Here is a 21,834-nt window from a genome sequence, read left to right on the forward strand (position 1 = left end):
TCCACCTTAACGAACCCATAGTTTTACCCTCATTTTACCCTAAGCCTCACAGCTCCAGCAAGGAGGCACGCCTACATCTCCTGGACATGAAGAGGGCGTTGGCCTTCTACATAGACAGAACTAAGTCCTTCCGGAAAACGGACAGACTTCTAGTCTCTCTCGCTCCCAGGTCAAAAGGAGAGGGTGTCTCTTCACAGAGAATCTCGAAGCACATTGTGTCCTGTATAAAAATGTGCTGCGAACTTCGAAAGACTCCTTTGCTGGCCCTGCCTTGGGCTCACTCCACCAGGGCAGTGGCAGCGTCAACAGCCTTTTTCAAGGGCATCGCGTTAAAAGAAATCTGTAGAGCGGCGACCTGGTCATCCTATGACACCTTCGCCAAGCATTATGCCCTACATCAGGTATTCCAAGAGGATACCCGCCTCTCAACAGCGGTCCTTTCGGGGGCAAGCTGCACATAAACCGATTACCCACCTCCTTACTTGGGTTACTGCTGGGTAGTCGCCTATTGTGGAGCACCCACGGGGACACTTGATGAAGAAAGAGAAGTTACTCACCGTAGTAGCGATGGTTCTTCGAGATGTGTCCCCGTGGGTGCTCCACCACCCACCCATCCTCCCCGCTTCGGATCTCTGTTTAGTGTTTTTCAGGAGCATCCGAAGCGGTTGGTCAAGGAACTGGTGGGGACCGAATCGCGCACGTGGCTGGGGACACGCAGGGGAACGGTGCACGCTGGCGCATGCGCGGTCCAGGAGAAACTGCTGGAAAGTTTCCAATCTGGGGCGCCGGGGCAAGCCAGACACCTATTGTGGAGCACCCACGGGGACACATCTCGAAGAACCATCGTTACTACGGTGAGTAACTTCTTTTTTTGAAGTTACATTAATGCAGCCAATGACTAAAGTACACTTGGATGCAGTATTATTGGGTTTTGTTTGCTTACTTGTCAGTTTTGCAAAATGTACTAATTTTGGTGAGTCTACCAGTCGGTGAGAATTAGAGAAGTTCTGTCATGCTACATATTTTCCTTTCTAATTGTTCTGAAGCAAACTGGCACACTTTGTAGTTCTAATTTTATACAGCTACTTAACTAATTACAGCTGTCAGTAGCAATTTTCATTTAGTGGTGGTGTTCAGCTTAGCTGTGTCATGTAGTGCCAGTGACGACCTACTGGCCAGCATACATTGTAGATCAATTTAAATAGGAAAAATGCAAGTGTCAGTTAAAATATTTTATTGAAATCCCATAACTTTCGACAGTCTGTTATTTTAGTGAAATATTTTCAGGCCTAAACAAAGGGATTGACCTGGTGGGCACTAGCTATTTAAGAGGCTTCCACATTTGCAAAAGACAGATACACTGAGCAAGTCCTGCTTTCACTCTTGTTTTGAGATCCTCATTAAATTATCCAGACACAATAATCAGATAGCTGCTGTTCAAGTTAATGGCACCTCTGAGCCCCTGTCAAGAGAGTTTTATTTAATGCGCAACAGACCTGGAGTGGTGCAGGTGCCATTTCAGGCCCTCATTTAATTTAAGCGGCTTTAGTTGGCATGGCAACTAGTTGAGACATCTGGGAAACATTATGCTAGGGATTGAGATTTAGGAGGATTTGTGGTATAGCAAAACAGAAATCTTATCAGAAAGTACACAGCACGTTGCTTTGGGGTTTGTGACTATCTTATTGTTAAAATGTAGACTTCCAGCTTAAGTTGCGGCTAGCAGGTAAAATGAAATGTAAAGAGGCTGGCATAACTGTGAAGCCTGTGGAAATGGCTGTAGTAAACTAAAACTACTGTGGTGTGAGGTTGCTGAACGTCCCTTTGGGTTACATTTATGCAAGAAGTCCTAGGAAAGGTTTTGTTAGAAAATTTTGTGAGGTCATTAATTTAGCTTTGGTGGTGATTAGTACTGTACCAGTTAAAAACCTGAATGCATTTTTAGATGATGTATAAGGCCTGGTTACAGAGAGGACCCCAAAAATGATATTTGAAAGGAATGAAGTACACGTTGTCAGGTGTGTGATGCAACAGACATGGGTGGTAGGTGAGCAATCATTTGCTGGGGGAACAAAGGGGTTGCAGAGTGTCTCTAGTCATCCTACATGTGGTTTAACCTGTGCTAATCACTAATCAGAAAAGTGGTAAAGAGGAGGACCCGAAATTCCTGGCAAGGATTCTCTGCTTATCAGTTAACTGGTTTATAGTTCAGAAAGATATTTATATCCTTTATTTTGCTACCATTTTCAAAGTTGTTTAATGGAGGGTTTAGCCTAACTATAAGAATTGTGAATTTGCAGACACTCTAGTAGTTTCCTAAGATAAAAGTAGGATTTTTAAATGCATCCAAGCCAGCGGTGATGTAATAGAGCTCCCACTGAAATCAATGGTAAAAATGGTCAGTTTCTGTGGTTGCAGGCTTAGGGGCAGCACTTAAGAATATCTCTCTGAACAATGCAGAGTTTACAAAATTGCTAGGTCTGGTGCACAGAAGATATGAATGTGACTGGGTTATGCCTCATTCCTGCAAATTTTTGCTTCCAAAAGTCAGAGTAAGATGTGGAAAGAGAATTTTCTCTAATGGATTCCTCTATACATTTTACAAATAATGAGCAGTCCTGTAGCACTTTAAAGACTAACAAATTTATTAGGTCATGAGCTTTCGTGGGTAAGACCCACTTCTTCAGATGGTGCATCTGAGGAAGTAGGTCTTACCCACAAAAGCTCATGGCCTAATAAATTTGTTAGTCTTTAAGGCTCTACAAGACTGCTTGTTGTACGTGAAATTACAGACTAAGACAGCTGCCCCACTGAGTCTATGTATTTTGTTATCCTGCTTCCCATAGTGGCCTGATACTTAAGAGGAAGGCTGGAAAAATATTATGCCCCTCACCATTGTCTATTGGTATATTCTGATGTGTGAAACTTGAGCTGTTCCTGTCTTCTGAAGATGATCAACTTACAGCTTGGAGCACAGGAGAGTCGATTACAGGTCTCATACCTTGAAGTGCAAATGAGTTTGATTCTCTGAAGAAGACACTGTACTGGGGCTTGAGAGACCACGCTTTGTGTTCAGTTCTGCAGCTGGCCTGATGTATGACCATGGCAAGGCACTTTCTCTCTTATGCCTTTGTGTCCCCTGTGAACTGTTTGGCTTCTTGGATTGTACACTTTTAGAGCCAAGGAGTATCTTAGTCTTAATGGTGTGGTTGTGCTTTGCCGACCACTACCTAACTGAGTGATGGGCAATACAGGCTAGTGAGTGGATCATAACTAAGATGGTCTCCTAGGATAGGATGGTTGTACTGCCTGAAGTTCATGCCTAGAATTTGCAGAGTTTGCTGACTGAACCATAGCAGCCATTTGGCCACAGAGGGAATGCCTGGGTCTCATGGTCAACCTTATGTGCAATTAGCCTGCACCTCATTTCACATGCCCTCACTTGACGTTCATGTCCCAGGAGGGGAAAAAGAAAAAGAAGAAAAAAAAAAAGAAAAAAACCTATGTGGATGGAACCATCAGAATGTGGCAACCCTGCAGGTGGGCAACATAAACAAAACATATTGTGGACAAAACCCTGATGGGTTGCAGGTTGCCCATGACTGACCTAGCCACAGTTGGGATTCTAGGCACTATTATAATATAAATAATTAATTGAAAATAAGGCCACAATATTTGACTGACCAACTGCAACAGTGAGTACATTAAGTGGCTTGTATATTAGTACAGCAAATCCCAGAATTTCTCTTTTTCATTTCAAGTTTGGCTCTCGTCTTTAACACAGGAGAGTGAGCATAATACATTTATCATCAAATTTCCTTAGTTTTACACATCAAAATAAGATTTTTTCTGAACTGTCAATATTACAGATTCAACCTGTTACTTGAAAGTCAAGACATAGTGGCTCTGTTTCAGACTGTTCATCTTGGCAGAGGCTCATCAACAATAAAGAATGCACATCAGTACTCAGTTGGCAATTTTGTTGGTGCAGGAGGCAGAATAAAATACAAACTTGCTTTTCTGTGGCTATGTGTGCCCCTTGTTGTTGACACCAGCAAAAAATTCTGTAAACTAAGCAGATATCTCTGATGCGATGATCTTTAGCACCAAAGGTACCTTACGTTCAGGAAATTAACAGCTTTGTGCTGATGTTTTCTGTGTTCGTTCTGTTATCTTTCTCCATTTGTGAAATTTAGCATTTGATTGTATTTTGCAGTTTTTGGTGTTATTGGAGTAGACATGTCTCCCTTCTTAATTTCCATCTCTACATTGATGTCAGCAAGAAAAACAGCACATGGAATATTCAGCTACTGTTATAAATCACCAGCAGGCTCCTACACCTGTGGGTGGGTGTGGGTGTGTGTGTGTGTGTGTGTGTGTGTGAGAGAGAGAGAGAGACGGCACACCAATTGGTAGCTTTTGCCTTTTCTTTCACATAGAGGTGTTGTGGTTTTTTTAATTAGAACTTGAAAGACATTTACAACCAGCAATTTGAATGTGTATGCACATGGGAGGAGATTGAGCTTGTGGTAGAGCTGACACATTGCATGCAGACTCTTGCAAACTTCCTATAAGAGCACTGCTCTGCTGACCTACAATACCGCTGTATGGGCTGTATTTTCCACCTTTACTGACCAGCGTCTGTTTGTGAGGTTATGTGATGTGGATAAATTTCCACTGGGGATCAAGATGATGCCACTAGAATCACATATAATTTATTATTTAATAAGAATTTTGAGCCCAAAATTACAGGTCTGTTCTTTATTTATTCTACTATTATTCGTTTTATTCTTTTATTATTCTGCAGCTTTGAACTATAAATTTAAAATGCTTGTGTGCAAAAGTAACTGTTTCAAATGGATTGTATGCTGTACTTTCTGTACTTTCCTTGACTAATAACTTGAAGATACGTTGTCACTGAACTGATGCAGAGTGACCTCCATAAGATTATCGTCTCTCCTCAACCACTCAGCTCGGATCACGTCAAAGTTTTTCTTTACCAGATTTTAAGAGGTAAGTTTTGTGTAAAATTGATGGAATGATATTGAACCCATAAACGGTGTATTCTTTCTTGCTCCTTTTCTCTTTATGGTTTCTGAAATTTTACTTCCAAGACTTTCCCAGGCCATGCTGATAAGTAGAACAAGGTAAATTTAAAAATTTTGTTATTTAATGCTGTCTTCAGAAGAATAACAAGAAGCTCGTGGTCTGGCTTTACACCATCTGTGTAAAGATGACAATCCTTGTGTTTTAACCTAAATAATTTCTCCAATGGTTACTGAAAAGATGAAGCACAACGCTAATTTTTGTTAAAAAGAAAAAATCCTGTGGATCTTTTGAATTTAAGTGACCTTTTGAAACAGCCTGTAAAGAAGACATCTGAGGCCATCCTGTCTGGGGATTATATTTTAGCCAGAACAAAATGTGATGTTAAAGTATATAATGAACTAACTGAAATTGTTGTAGAAATGGCCACTAAAGTTAACTCAGTAAATATAATCTTATCATGTTACTGGTTATGGGTTTAGGCGTTTGACTATTTGGAAATTACTGGTTCAAGTTAATGAGTTGGACTTCTGACTTGTAATCAAATTAAAGTGCCTCACTTTCCATGTGTTTTGCTTGTATCTCCCTCCCTCAATAACAATCCCCTGAAAATGAACAGAAGCCATTTTTTCATGATATAAATAGTTATTGGGTTATTTTCAGCAATGTCAGAACAGGGAGACGTAAACTACATCCAGAGCTGGTAGCATCCTCCCAGCCAAGCCTGTTGAACCAGAGGAGAGATTTATCCCTCTGAAGGACAAATGGTGTTTGTGCCGCTGTTGTGTGTTGGCTTTAGATTGAGTGGTAACACACGCCAACTTTAATTTCCATCAAGATGGCAGTGTAATGCTGCCAGCTGGAGCCTCTTCAAACAGCTCTGTGAATCATTTTTATTCCATTTGCCTTGGTCACTTGACCTTTGACTTCAGCACTACATGTTGTGCCCCATACCCCTAAGTGAGGGTCTGGTCATTTTTTCCATGGACCAAATTTTGTCTGCCTACATTTCCAGGACCTACAGAACTTTACCCTGACACAGTTCCTTGTATGGTACTTGCTGTATGATGGGCTTTAGTAAGGTGCTTGCTGATTTTTTTTCCAGTTTGTTAATATGGACCAGAATTGCATCTGTGGACTATTAAAGCACAGAGGAAGCAGCTGCTGGGGGGTTGCATAAAGGGGATGATGTGTCCTCTCGCCACCCAGCCTGCTGAAAGTGGAAAGGCTTCTAGTTGCAGAGACCAAATGCTCTGAGTTGCTTTGTTTTGTTTTGAAACTGTTTGTCTTCATCACGTTAACTGAATAAAGGGCCTTACACTAAAATATAATTTGGGAATTTATGTTCTGTGGCTGGTGTATCAGCCCACCAGTTTAAAAGGTAATAGGCAAAAACATTTAAATTTTATATAATGATGTGGTGATTTTTATAGCAAAACAATGAGGAAGGGAAGTTAAAAAGTAAGCCTGGTTAAATAGTTTGCAGGATCCAGGTCATGAACGAAGACTTATTTTTACATTGAACTTCATTCTTGAGTAGCAAAGGAGCAAGTTAAACTCAGTGGGACTACTGGCACTGTGTGAAGTTAAGCAGATGCATATGTCTTTTCAGGTTCAGTGTTTGATGCCTTTCAAGAAAATATATCTTCAGTTGCAGATTGTAGTAGAGAATACATTTTGTTTAATATTTTAGGTCTGAAATATCTACATTCAGCTGGGATTTTACATCGAGACATTAAACCAGGGAACCTACTTGTGAACAGCAACTGTGTTCTTAAGGTGGTATCTCCATTTATTTAAAATTTGAACAGTTATTATATATCTCGGGGTCATGGTCAAAAAGATTTGTAGTTTAATCATTATAATTAAACATTTTCATAAGTAAAAACAGCCGCAGGGCTCCCCTCTGAAAAACAAGAGTTAAAGCTATCTATACAAAGAATTTTTTCAGTTTGCTTCAATGGGAACTGCTGTGTGCTCAGCAGTTTTGAAATACCTCTAATACATTTAAGTGTTCCTACAACACTGTGAGTAATTCAAGAGATTTCTCCTTGAATTTGTTTTTATATGTTTAAGGTTTGAGATAGATGAAATACATCCTAAAGGTTGAAACTCTCTCATTTGACAACACCCATAATCCAGCATTATTTTTGTTAGCAGGACAAGCGCTTACCATGGGTGTGGTCACGTTTCCCATGAAGTTTGTTTACAGTCACCAGTCCTGGCTCTCAGTGTTCTGTGCTGTTATTTAGCTATAATTTACTTCTAAATGTCTTGTAAGAGCCCAATAAGCAGTGGAAGTGTGGTAATACACTAGGCATTGGTCTGGCAAATTCAGCACCAGTCTGGTCCCAGGGCTTCTGGACAACAGAGACTCAACTTGTACTGCAATTAAACAAGCTTTGTTTGTTTTTATTTTTATTTAGGTCCTTATTTTTAAAAGCTTGGCTGTCTACTTTTTCCTTAACTCTTGTGAAAACAAACTATATCAAAAAATTAGAACCGCACCACCCTATAGTGGTCCAAATCTTATTGCTTACACATATAAGGAGCACCATCACAAAAGGAATTGCATTCTGAGCCCAGCAAATGTCAGTGATATTTTAGGGGAAAAATGCTGGATTGGGATGTGCATATTAAATTTAACAGTGTAATGCCAAGTGAAAAATATATTTTCATTTCAAGAAAATCTAAATTCTAGAATTATAGGTGTTTCAATATTTAAGCAACTAAACAACATAATAGTTCCCCCCAAAACAAACGCTTCATTTAAAAAAAAAAAAGAGTAATGCTTGCTTATGCACTTACTGCGGTATGCAGATTTTTAAAACCAATTAATGCTTTTTTGGGATTTTATGCTCTGTTACTAAAGACATAACTGTGTGAAATGCACTAAGGATTTTGGTTATTTTTCATTTATTTACCTTCTCAATTTAGATTTGTGATTTTGGATTGGCCAGGGTGGAAGAATTAGATGAATCTCGTCATATGACTCAGGAAGTTGTCACTCAGTATTATCGGGCTCCGGAAATCCTGATGGGCAGCCGTCACTACAGCAATGCTATTGATATTTGGTCAGTGGGCTGTATCTTTGCAGAGCTACTTGGCCGAAGAATATTGTTCCAGGCACAAAGTCCCATTCAGCAGGTATAACTACACTTCATTTCAAAACCCTTCACTATAGAGAACTGCAGATTTCCTTAAAATCGTCACGTTTGAACCTCAAACCTGCTTGTGTGTCGCCTGCTTTACCTGTAGGCAGAAATGTGATCAACACTGTGTTGAAATAAGGTGAACGTGATCTAACTGGGACCAATAATTGTTTCCAAATATCAAAAAGAAAAAAGGACTTGGGTTTCAGCTGGTTATTTACATGTTGGCGCTATGTACCCAGCGCTACATTTCAACTTAATTCAGACCAAATACATTTGTTAATTAGTATGATTAACTTTCAGATTTTTTCAGAATTGTTTTAGTAGAGTTCAGAATGAGTGAATTTAAGCAGTGTTTTGAGCTCTTGTATAATTGATGCATGATTTAAAAAGAATTTAAGCAGTAGATTGGAACACTTCTCCAGCACATTCACCTTCAGATTTTCACCACCACATAAGATTTTTAAATAGGCAAAGCCTTAAATGCATATGGCCTTTTGGTGTTCCTCAGCTTCGGAAAGAAGCAGCTCTCAAGATGTGGGTGATAGCCTCAGATGCAATAGTTAACAGGGATTTCATTGGTGGTAGTGGGTGGTGACTTCTGTGTCATGAACACCTGTTGCATAGGAACTAAGCTGAGATCATAGACTTATTTAAAATCACCCACCAAAACATCAGTGTACCTGTGAATGTTACAGGAATGCAAGCCAATGACTTAACGATGAAAGTCTGGTTCTTAAGCTAAGGGGATAAAGTTATAGATTAAAGTTATGGGAAACTATAGAACTGGGTCAGTCCTTCAGTTGGTGTAAATTGGCATTGCTTCATTGAAACTAACAGATTTGTCAGTGTACAACAGCTAAGGAATTCCACACTGACATTGCTGATTTGTTAATTACACTTCTGATTGGGTAATTTACAATGTACGCTTTTTCCAATTTCAAAAAGGCCCTGAAACCTGAGCTATTTAATCCATCCCTTCCTCTCCTGCCCCCACAGTCGTGTTTATAAGTATTGGTTTTACTACTTCAGTATCTAGACTGAGATTATTTGTTACGAGGCAGGCATATACTCAACACCGAGCAAATGTGGTAAATGTGCAAAGAGGCACCTGTGTAGATTGGGATCTCTGCTGAAGAGTAGGAAATGATCTCATATTTGCAGGGGACTGGCAGCTTTAACAGCAACAAATGCCTTGGTGATTTGTAAACAATAATCACACTTCCTTGTTTTGTACTGACCATGAAAGAGAGTTGTCATCCATGTTAGCCTGTTCAGTGATAATGGAGGGAAAGCTTTGTAGTTACTTCATTAGGTCAAGTGGATAATGGAGGGATTTTTCCCAATGGGCCACTGACTTTTTCAAACTTTGACATGGCGTTTGGCAGTCTTTTTTCAACATAAATATTAATGTACATGCATACTCTTGTGTGGAAATGGCAGTAAAATAAGCATGGTATTTATTGTTAATACGAATAAAGACTTGTATCAAAATAAACTCAAAAGAAAGGCACTATCTAATATCTAAATGTATTGGGCAGGTCTATCATTTCGTTCAGCATCTGTCGTGATATGGTTCCAGTCCATGAGTAGGGCTCCTTGATGCCAGTAATAATTCCCTTACATATAACTTGCTTTCTCACCACCCAAAATCAGACAACTCTTCCCTGGGTCCTGGGCAGGCCTTTTACATTGATCTATTCCTCCCTTCCAAACTCAACCACTACCATTTCTTTATATCAGCAGTTCTACAGATTAGATGAAATAATTCTTTAAGGGATAATTTATATTCAAGATAATGTCATTTCTAAAAGGCTGCACAAAATTGAAGACACATGGTGTCAGTCAGTATTTTTTAATTGGTGTCCCACAGCCTACTGGTGTTCTGCGAGAGCTGTCTGAGTGTGCTGTGAAATGTTGTCAATTTCCCCTCACTGGGGCTGTGCAAAAAGCCACTGTTGCAGGATGCGTGTGTGAGAGAGAGAGAGACCGACCTCCACACCAGTTGGGGCTCAAGTTACAGGTGCAGCTCTGTTTTGAAGAGAAATGTCAACCTTGCGGGAGCCGGTTTGCACTGAGACAGCCCATTTGATCCCTTTTTAGCTTGTTCTATGCACTAGTATATTGCAAACCTCTCTAGTAAGACCATAACCATAGTAAATGTGACATTTATGAGAAATCGATTCAGATGAAGAAAGTAGTTGTGCCATGGAATTGTTTCTCATTTGAAGTGTGCCAAGTTGCTAAAAAAAAAAAAAAAAAAAAAAAAAGCTGGAAACCACTGGTCTAAGTATCTACCGATGAAGTTTTAATCTAAAAGGAAAACTAAAGCAGCTTGTGCCAAAGATGGTTTTCGTGTTTGATTCCTTGCTTTAAAGTAATGTTAAACATCAATCTTGTCCACATAAGATTTGCTCACAATTAAGAGTACTGGAATTTGACTTTATGTAATACTTGGCATGCATAATAGTTCTGATCATAAGCTGTTTTATCATTGGAAAATATTTTTGCTATGTGGCTGTTTTTACCTATCCTTTGTTGCTCAGTGCTTTGAGATGTAGTGTTGATATTCAAACAAGACTAGATATTCAGTTTATAGTCTGCATAACACATTTTCAGTGATACTTTCAAAAATAACAGAACCACCCAAGTTTTTTTTAAAATTACAATAAAATGTTTCCATGAACCCCACCTCAGATACTCCTAAACATGGTAGTGAATGTTTGTTTGCATTTTCCCTTAATATTATTTCATTTTAATGTATTTAAAACTGATTGCATTTTTGAAACATTATTAAAAGTAACATTTAATTTAGAAGTTTATTTCAGACTAAATTGGACTTTACAAATCCATTTTTTTAACTCTGGAATCAACTGTTTGAATTCAAAGTTTATAAAGTGTTTTTGAAATTAATCTATCATGTATGTATTCTACACCTACAGTTGGATTTGATCACAGATCTGTTGGGAACACCGTCACTGGAAGCAATGAGGACGGCTTGTGAAGGCGCCAAGGCGCACATACTCAGGGGGCCTCATAAACAGGTATGTCTTGCATGTCATTTATTCACACACACTGTACTGAGCCTGCTCTTGCTCTCTTCAAGATTGTCATTCAGTGAGAGCTTATACATTTAGAGTTTCCTCTTTGTGGGATTTTTCTCAAATTTTCTACCTTGGCAAGTAGCAGGCCAACAAAAAAGCCAGACACAGTACAATACACTAAACGATGAATCCATTGTTTTGTACACATCCCACACAATGGAATTATGAGCTTCATCTCTGTGTAACTCTCTCTTTTATGAAGATAAACATGTGACTAAGAAGTTTATGGGGGGAAAAGCAAAAACAATTAGTGTGACTTTTTTATATAAAGTTACCAGAAGGCTTTAAAAAAAATAAAAAATAACACCCCTACCATTCTTCTCTGTGGTTCCTATTTGTCACCTGTACTTTTATAAATAATTTATGAAAGCATCTCACCCATCTGTATCCATTAACATGATCTGTTAATGTGTTGCCTCTGCCTGTCAGCCAATTGTGAATTTAGCCAATAGAGGCTCTTGCATTAGTGCTGATAAAAACTGCAGCTACTCAAAACGCTGTTGAGGCAAAGAAGTTTTCATCTGTAAATTACACTTGTAGCTGCAACTTCAAAATATTTCTCTCACCAGCATGGGTAAAAGTCTTCCAATTTTAGAGAGAGGTTGTACTGAGGCATGGATTAAAAATCAATAATATCGTTCAGAAAGCTGCAGAGACTGCTGTATCGACAGGAGGTTAGATCAATAAGTCTTTTCCACCTGTAATAGCTGGTTCTGTGGAAACAGAGCTCTCCATAAGTTGACAGACAGGTGGTAAAAATGAACATAACACATAGAATGTATATTTTATGTCAATAAAAAATAATTAGTGTATATATGTTTGTATTAATCTGAAGAGCCTATCTCATGACCTGTTAATAGCCACTACAGAAATTACAATTGTTTAGTAGTGTAGCCACAAAATGCTAACTTAGGAGTTTGTCTCCTGACCATGTTCAATCCAAAATGCCTCTACACTATGTGAGATATATTTACCATAGCAATGCTCCTAGGTCTTCTCTATCAATTTTAAAATAAGCCATTTCAGTTTGCAGACACTTGAGGAGAATGCCTCTTAGTCTTCTAAAATAAACAGTACTGTATATCTATTCTTAAATGAACACTAGGCTAGTTATTTTGCAGTGACTGAAAGAAGAGTTTATCTGTTCTGATTTACAGATGCATTGGATTACAAGAAGTTATGTACAAACCTACACCCAGCATTAGAAATGCATACCTTTTAGAAATCAAATAGTGTTAAGTATTAAGCATTTATGTTCCTTGTGTCAGTCTCCAAGTACTGTATAAGGACTAGTCAGGCTTCATGTAAGCACTGGGATCAGCACTCAGAAGTGCTTTCCTGCAAACTAGGCACAATCTGCTACAGCAAGATGCTTCTGTGGTCTTTGGTGCTTGATTTATATAACTGTCTCCTGAGTTCTTATCCTAGTGCTGATACTGGTCTTGAGAAACCACTGAATCTGCCCATTTACACCCTCTGTACGCTGTGGTAGTAACAGAAGTGGTAAGAGGTTTGACTAGTTCTCGTACAACACTTCGAGATTATAAAGTGATGTTAATGCTAGAACATTTCTGGTGCTTTGTCTAGATTTGCACAGACATTGAATCTCAGGAAGGTATCGGGGAGCAAAACGTACTGAAAAATACTGAAAATAAACGTTACTGTTTTCAGCCACTGGAAAAAGGGCAGTTCAGTATCTGTTCAAAAAAATAATATACAGGACTGTACACTTTTGAAGGATCAAGGACATGCCTCTGAAACCTGCATTACCAATTAAAAAAAAAAGAGAGATGGGTGGGGGGAAGGGTGGAATAATGCAAGCAAAAGTTTATGGTGTCTTCAATTTTTATTGAACCCGAGGTGTGGCTTACACATGAAGGCTACGTCTACACGTGAAGCCAACATCGAAATAGGCTATTTCGATGAATAACGTCTACACGTCCTCCAGGGCTGGCAACGTCGATGTTCAACTTCGACGTTGCATGGCACCACATCGAAATAGGCGCTGCGAGGGTACGTCTACACGCCAAAGTAGCACACATCGAAATAAGGGTGCCAGGCACAGCTGCAGACAGGGTCACAGGGCGGACTCAACAGCAAGCCGCTCCCTTAAAGGGCCCCTCCCAGACACAGTTGCACTAAACAACACAAGATACACAGAGCCGACAACTGGTTGCAGACCCTGTGCCTGCAGCATGGATCCCCAGCTGCCGCAGCAGCAGCCAGAAGCCCTGGGCTAAGGGCTGCTGCCCACGGTGACCATAGAGCCCCGCAGGGGCTGGAGAGAGAGCGTCTCTCAACCCCTCAGCTGATGGCCACCATGGAGGACCCGGCAATTTCGACGTTGTGGGACGCGGGTTGTCTACACGGTCCCTACTTCGACGTTGAACGTCGAAGTAGGGCGCTATTCCAATCCCCTCATGAGGTTAGTGACTTCGACGTCTCGCCGCCTAACGTCGAAGTTAACTTCGAAATAGCGCCCGACGCGTGTAGCCGCGATGGGCGTTATTTCGAAGTTAGTGCCGCTACTTCGAAGTAGCGTGCACGTGTAGACACAGCTGAAGAAAGTTAAGTCCACGTGCTTAATTCTGTATTGTATCAGGCCCATAATTTGCTTAAGGAGCTCCTTGCATCTATATCTAAGCTCTAAGGAATGAGGAAGATAGGAAGTTCCTCATGAATACAGTTTTTTTTCATTCTCCAAACTTTTATAGTAACAATTGCTCTCCTTTATTGGCCTGTCCTTAACCATAAAACAGGTTGAGACCAGTGGTACAGTGAAACACGTTCTTAGAATGAGTTTTATGGTGTGGCAGAGATGTTCTGTGTCAGTGAACTTTTCAAGGGGTAGAATTGGATGTAAAGTGACAGGAGTTAAAAAAAATTGAGCTGCCTCTGTAAACGGAACTTCAAACTGCATGCCCGTCCTAATGCTGTCTATGTGAAGGTAGCTAATACTGAGATTAGTAAATGCCAGATCTAGTGGTACCACACTACCTGCTAGCAACCATGAACAGTGAGTGGACCACATGAATGACCCTCCTTCATCTCAGTGGGTTGCAGTGGCTTTTCAAGCCCTGGGAAGAAGGGGCAGCAGGGACAGCACAAATCACCTGATTATCAGTGCTCTGAAAGTGCCAGGAGGGAGCGGGAGACGTGTCTCGTGCCCCAGTGAGTGAGGGGGCGTGGGAGAGGGGCACAGACATAGTGCGCAGGCTGCAGATGGAGCCCCAGTGAGCCACATGCAGCCTGCAGGTTGCCCACTATTGCTCTAGAGAACAGTTTCTTACCTACCCCCTCCCGCCCCCGGCAGAATCTGTCCGATATTTTAAATCAACGAGCTGCTTAATAGCAACCAAAGAGGGAGATTTCTTAATGTGTTGCCTGCATGCTCAGTGTGATGTAGTAAGCTAAATATTACGGGTATACGTAATGTACTGCACTAGCTATTGTCTTGTGACATTAATGCAGAATGGGTACAGAGACATGGATATGAGGGACTTGGTAGCCATCAGATCCTATGCTCTGGTGCGAATGTATGCGGTATAAATACCTAAATAGATACATCACCATCTGCTGTCTGTAGGGTGTAAATGATATCGTTTCTGACCCTCTGGTTTGAATGCGTAGGAGCTGCTTTTATGTTATTTTGTATCAGCAAATTCCATGTGTACTGCTTGAATCAAATTGAGTTAGTTTTACCCTAAGTTTCACTGGTGTCTTAAATACATGGTTGCACATTGACACAGATGGGTTTTGGGAAGTAGACTGCTCGCACCTGGTGCATTAACTCTTATTGTAAAAGAGGCCAGGAAGATCCCTAACACTCTATATTGAAAATAAACATGTAAAGCTGCAAGTACACTTAATACCATTATGTTGTGGAAATAATAATACCTTTGCGTAAATTAGCAAGCAGTATAAATTTTAAATAGCTCTAATTAAATATCCCGTTTGAGTGGTCCTCAGTTGGTGGTAGCAAAGAATTGTCCCAAAATAACCTTTGTCAATCCTTTCAGGAACTCAGAACAAAAAAGCAGTCACGTAGCACTTTAAAGACTTACAAAATAATTTATTAGGTGATGAGCTTTTGTGATCTGAAGAAGTGGGTCTGTCCCACAAAAGCTCGTCAACTAATAAATTATTTTGTTAGTCTTTAAAGTGCTACGTGACTGCTTTTTTGTTTTGCTAGAATACAGACCAGCATGGCTATCTCTCTGTCACTTTTCAGGAAAACAGTATGCAATAAATGTTGTAGAAACAAGTGTTCAAACCACAGCATATTGCCAAATTTTGAAGGAGGTTGGAATTATTTTAGTCCTCAGAAATTTGTGTGAATACCTGATGATATTAGATGCAGCTTTTTCAAAGCTTAGTTTTTTTTCTCCCCCTGACATGAACTCCTTCCTAGTTACTCTCCAAAAAAAAGTCCTATGAAGGAAAGAAAGCAATCAAGTGTCAGTCAGGAACTACCCAGGTTCTCAAAAACTCACTCCTGTGATGCTGGTATGAGTTTTTTTGCATTGTTCAGACCTTGAGGGGATTATATAGTATCTGAGAAGATTATTCATCTACTTATATTTAGACCTTCATCTACATTTCGGGTTTAGGTTACGTTTGTAAAATACAGTTTTAGAAAAAGGTGACTAAGCTAATTTTAAATGGCTAAATTGGACCAATTTCTTAATTAGTAATTATTTTGTACCATACACTGCTTTTAATTGGCATCTGTGGTAAACAACAGTGTTTAATGGGAAAAGACTGAACTCCTTTATGCGATAAAACATCCCTGGGCCATCTTCTGGATTCACTATAAATTGATGTAATTCCTCCAGTATGGAAGAAGGTGACACATTGACAGTCTGTGTTTCCTTTTAACCATGCTAAAGGTGAATTAGTTGCTAACCAACAGCACTGTAATATAACTCCTCTCTTCTTGCATAGGACATAGTGGCAGTACAGGGAACATTGAACACAGTCAGCAATGAGCATTGGCTTTGACCCTCCTGCTTCTAGAAGTAAAGCTCCAGGAGTTCATTTGCTATGCCTAGTTCATCCTTGAGCTTTCTTCTAGTAAGAAGAAAATTTCAGTGATGGTCACAGTCTGTTTCTTTACTGAGGTGGTCTGGGCTTCGACCTCCATCTGACCAGCCCCAAAGAAGTTCAGACCAAATTCTTCCTTTGCAGAACTCTTCCTGGTCTCTGACCTTTGTTCTCATTTGTAGTTCAGTAAGTGGTCTGTTAGGGTACTAGATTGGGAGACATCTGGACTCTCTGGGGTGGGATGGAGGTGAGGGTGGGGGAAAAGTGTAGAATGGAATGATATAATCATCTCTCTTTGTACAGCACCTAGCACAGCAAGGGCCTGTCTATGACTAGGTCGAATGAAAATGGTGGCATAGGTTCCATGTGGACAAGTTACTATTACATCTGAGAAGTACAGATTCCTAAAATCAGTCCTTGATGTCCAGTGATCCTGTTGTGCACACTTAGAACAATTCATTTGTGCATTAGATATGACACTAAAAACATTACCTATTATAAAAAGATAGTGTCAGAAAGTCTGACCTGTGTACACATCTATTTGTGTTTGCTAAAGTGGAAAAAGCAACCGGTGACAGACTCATGCTAAGCTTTAAAACTTCATTAGCATATCAATTAATCGTTGTTGCAATTCTGTTACAATCCTGGAAATTCTACTAACTCACTCACACCTACTAGAGTCTAACCCTTTCAGTTAATATTGCCCCATAAATACAGTAGCTGGCTTTCAATTGCTTGGTTATATTCTAAGCAGAGTATTTTAGTCCCCTCTGCCAGCAGAGGTGTATGCCTCACACATCTCAATAGCAATTAATCACACACATTAATGGAGCAGTCTTCATTACCCTTCCTGTCTTAATGGGTCATCCTAGCAGCTGGACTCACTAGGTCTCCTGCAATGAAAGTGCTTTTTGAATTTTCATGGGAAGTAAACAGGTGTACGGGTACTGTTTAAAAAGGAGGAAAAATGATAATGTATGAAGCTTTCAGAGTAACAAACTTCAGAGCAAGAATTTGAGTCTGTGCGGTTTTCTAAAGAAAATACAGCTTTTTAGATTTGCATAAAGAGGTCATTTCTATTTTTATCTGTGAAAATTACTTTAATTAAGAAGCTGCTTTTCTCTCTACCTTCATCTAAATTTAAAATTCGCCACACATTGGAGGAGGTACTCTTTACCCGTTCTGTGAGAATTTCATTAATTTCTACTAGTGAAGGGGAAAAATAGGTCTTGAATAACTGATTCCAAGTACAGACTTTCCCCCACCTTTAAACAGGGAGGGAACACTTTCTTAACTGAATTATTGATACTTTTTCAGGAAGACTATGGCATAAGAAAATTGAAACTGATCTTTTATGAATCATATTTAATATGCATTAAGAAAAAGGAAATGAATGTGGTCCAAAATCTATTTCCTATGGATAGATCTGGTTATAGGAATAATGTGTTTTAAGATACAGAAATTTAGTATTTGATCTGGGAGACTGATATGGCTGTGTAATTAAAGAAAAAGAGTGAAAGAGAATAGTTCAATTGACAGCCCGTTCTAACGTATCTGGTTAGTGGCTAGCAATTTAAAATGGACATCATATTGGATCGTAATATTTTATGTTTTAAAATATGAGGCAGTATTTCTGCCAGGATTTTAGAAAAGGGGATAAGGGATAAGCTGTCTATCTGTGAGGCAGGAACTACTAAATATTTTGAAACGCTGGTATTGTAGTTAAATGTTCTTGGCATTATCAGAGACTAAATTTAAAAGTCCACGAAAGCTTATGGGACAAGTTATGTCTGAAGGAAAAAAGTTGTTCTCAAATCACACCCACAAGAATGTTTAAGTAAATCTTGCTGAACTGGTATCTAAATCTCACTGTGTCAATGACTGGATGTAATGCAGAGATGGAAGAAAATGTTGACCTTATACTTCATTCTGTGTACTCAGCCTGCTTAAAGCACTTATCACTAAGGAGATTTTTAATTGCCTTCAGATCCCTGATGCAGGGAAAGTTACTTGCTGTCCAGTAAACAAACAAAAGAAAAGTAGCAAAACACCATAGGAGTAAAGTAAAAAACCTGCCAATATGAAACCAGACAAAGAAATGAATTACAGAGCTGTGAGCTTGTATGTTTGATGGAAGGAGAAACCACCTTCTGTTGTGTTAAACTACTAAATATAAAGAGGGAACAATGAATTTTAAAGGAATCTGGATGATGGCAATGTGAGACAGGATGCAGATAAGGCATTGACCTGGAAGTCAGATGATCTTTCATTGTTTGTTGTAAACTTCCCCAAATGCACCCTGGGGGGAAGAAAGTCATGGGGCTGTGTATTTTGAAGATTTCTGGTGGACTTCCTTTTGTTAGTTCGAAACCTGGTACTGATAAATTTCATTTGGTGACCCCTAGTTCTTATGGGAACAAATAAATAACTTCTCCTTAGTCACTTTTTCTATACCTGTCATGATTTTATAGACCTCTATCGTATCCCCCCCTTAAGGTGTGTCTAGAGAGCAAAGTTACTTTGGAATAACAAAATATTCCAGTATAACTTTGCGAGTGTCTATACAGCAAAACTGCTGTTTTGAACTAATTTCAAAATAGCCAAATGGCTTACTTCAAATTCTGAAAACCAAATTCTACAGGGAATAGCTCCTATTCTGAAATAGATACTTGTGAATAAAGGCTGCACAGACAGGGAGTAAGGGCTATTTTGAAGTAAACTATTCCAGAATAGCTTATTTTGAAATAATGCTGCTGTGTGTACATAGCCTATTTTGGATTAGAACCCCTGGAAACACTCTATTCCAAAATAAGCTCTCTTGTGTGTGGATGCACTATTGTGGAATAAGTTTTGCTTATTTTGGGGTTTCTCTGTAGTGTAGATGCATTATTCCAGAAGAGCTTATTTTGGAACAGCAGCTCCTGAATAACTCTGTAATATAGATATAGATATACTTAGTCTCCTCTTTTCAAAGCTGAAAAGTTCCGGTGTTTTTAATCTTTCTTCCTATGGCCCTAAATTGTTTGTCGGATTTATTTGAAGAACAGATAAGCAGTTGCCCCATTGAATAGTCAAGTGAATGCGCATAGGAATTAGCCTCACAAAAAATATATCTAGAATAGGGTAGCATTCAGAAGCAATGGTCAGAATACAATTCAAATGGGTGTTCATTTCTTGTTCGTACAGTAGACCCCCCCCCCCCCCCCGAGATATGCCAATGTGTTTCTCACTTTGACACGAGTCAAGGGGGATCCCTGCAGCAGTCCAGCCCCATGGAGCTGCCGCTGGGGCCAGGGAATCCCCAGGCCTTAAGGGGGTTGAGAACTGGAGGAGCACAGCACGTGGCCAGCTCCAGCCCTAGGGAGCTGTGGTGGCGGCCAGGGAATCCTTGGGTTATGGGGGAAGGGAACCAGCCCAGCCCAGCGCTCTGTAGCTACAGCCCCAGGGATCTACTGGCCTGGGGAATCCCCAGCAGCAAAGAGGCTGTGCTGTGCTGGCTCTCAGCTCCTTTGCTGCCGGGTATTCTCCCAGCCCCAGCAGTTCCGAGTCCCCAGCTGGGGGAGCTGGGGATCGGACAGGTGCAGTGGCACGGTGTAGCCTGGCTTCCCCCAGCTGAAGAAGCTGGTGGTGTGCCTTCCCCCAGCTGGGAGAGCTGGAAGCTGGAGCCCACGGCAGAGCACTGCACTGCCTGGCCAGCTCACAGCCACTTTGCTGCTGAGGATTACCCCTGCAGCTGACTGTGGCAGGAGCTGGTGGAGCACTGCGCTCCACCATCTCCAGTGCCCCTGTACCCTGGGATTCCCCAGCTCTAGCAGCTTCCTGGGGGGGTGGAGCTAGCAGCCCCACCCCCCCGCCAGCTGCCATCCCCCTTAACTGGGGGATTCCCTGTGGCTCCTTGGGGGCGGAGCTGGTGGCCCCACCTCGACTTGTGTGAAATTCAAATTACACCTGGTTCTCCAGGAATGTAATTTTTGTGCAAGTCACGGGTCTACTGCACAGACAACTAACTTCAATGAAGCTGTTAATTACAAAAGCCATATAAAAGAAGAACAAAATAATAAACAATGCTAACCTCAAGGCTAATAAACAACAAAATTATCTGTCTCTGTCAAATGGTTAACAGCTAACTAACAGAAGATTGACATACCATATCCTCACACCTTTGAACTTTGTGTCTAAACACTGGGTAAGAAGATAAGATGTTGGCGGGGACATACTTATTAGAAAAATGAATGGGAGTTTGATATGTGAATATTGTAAGTTGGTACTTAGATGTAATGTCTCTTAGAAACTCTGGTTTCCTCCTACTTGATGTGCAAGTAACTGTCTTTAGTGCGGGGAAAGCTGAACGTATGTAGCTCAAGTACACTTCTCAGAAGACAAGGTTATCACAAAAGCATGAAGTGTATTATCTTGTCCTGTAGAATGTAACTAGCCTTGTAAACAAATGCCACCTAAATAGAAAATAAATGGGGAAGGAGGAGGAGAAATGTGTGAAACTATTGTGCCATTTGAAAGAAAATTTCCGTAAACAGCTGAAATAAGTTCTTTGAGTACTGATACCTGGGCATATTCCACTGTAGGTATGCGTGCGTGCGCATCATGTGCCTGAGACTGGAAGATACGTGCTTGTAGTGTCCGACGGTCCATGTCACTGCAGTTTCCCTCCTCGTGCTCTAAACTCAAGGTTTCAGGGGTGGCGTGGCCTGCGTGCCTTTCCAGTTCCTTCTGACCTGTGTGTGGTCTGAGACAAAACATTCCAGTGGCCTTGAAGCTCTTTCTTTTATATCTCTAGCCATTAAAATAGTTGTAAATAGATTTAGCTGTTTAAGTACAGTAAGTGAAGGACTGGGAGGCCATTCTCCTGTTTGGGGCTTCCCCCTGCTTCTTTCCCAGCCTGGCCAGGGAGAATCACTAAGACAGCAAGGCATGCTTTTCATACAGAACAAGATGAATATTTATCTCCAGGGAAGTTTCATGTCTTAATGCAGTGTACCAGCCTTCAGTTTCTTAATTTCCAGATAAGTTTGTTAAGTATTTTATTGCAATAGAAGGTAAAAGTGTTTGATACAGTCAAATGGGACTAAGTGCATTAAGCTGCTTCTGATCTTACACAGACATCTTGCTTTTAAGATTCTGAAGTTAGTGTTGTGCGTAGGTACTGACACTCTGAAGTGACTAAACATATTTGGCTAGTGGGAGTAAACAGTTGTTATGAGTGCAATAATCAAGTGCAGAGTGAACCACAAATCCAAATCTCTGCCCCCCCCCCAGAGTGTGTATGTGTACACACACTATCAGTATTCTCCTGTTTATCCGAACACCATGTTATCAGAATGGCTTTCTGATTCCCAGGCACTGAGGAGTGAGTAAGCTGGGCTGTGTCAATGTTGCTGCAGAGGGTTCCCTTTGCTGCCAGAAGACTTGACACCCAGTCCTTTCATGCAGGAAGCTGTGGTTCCAGCAGGGCAGAGCAGAGTCTTGGCTGG

The 21,834-nt window shown here is 40.5% G+C and overlaps 1 protein-coding gene across 2 annotated transcripts in view; it reads left to right on the plus strand.

Annotated features, from left to right (window-relative positions):
* The window catches only part of NLK (nemo like kinase), a 131,335-nt gene that overhangs the window by 99,452 nt on the left and 10,049 nt on the right, over positions 1–21,834 (plus strand). For both annotated transcript variants that reach the window (XM_075013874.1, XM_075013873.1), the window contains exons 4-7: positions 4,907–5,013; positions 6,740–6,825; positions 7,984–8,193; positions 11,141–11,242. In XM_075013874.1, coding sequence (XP_074869975.1) covers positions 4,907–5,013; positions 6,740–6,825; positions 7,984–8,193; positions 11,141–11,242 — 505 coding nt within the window. The remainder of the gene's footprint in view (positions 1–4,906; positions 5,014–6,739; positions 6,826–7,983; positions 8,194–11,140; positions 11,243–21,834) is intronic.

This window comes from Carettochelys insculpta, chromosome 19, assembly GCF_033958435.1.
Source record: "Carettochelys insculpta isolate YL-2023 chromosome 19, ASM3395843v1, whole genome shotgun sequence".
NCBI classification, from domain to species: Eukaryota; Metazoa; Chordata; order Testudines; family Carettochelyidae; genus Carettochelys; species Carettochelys insculpta.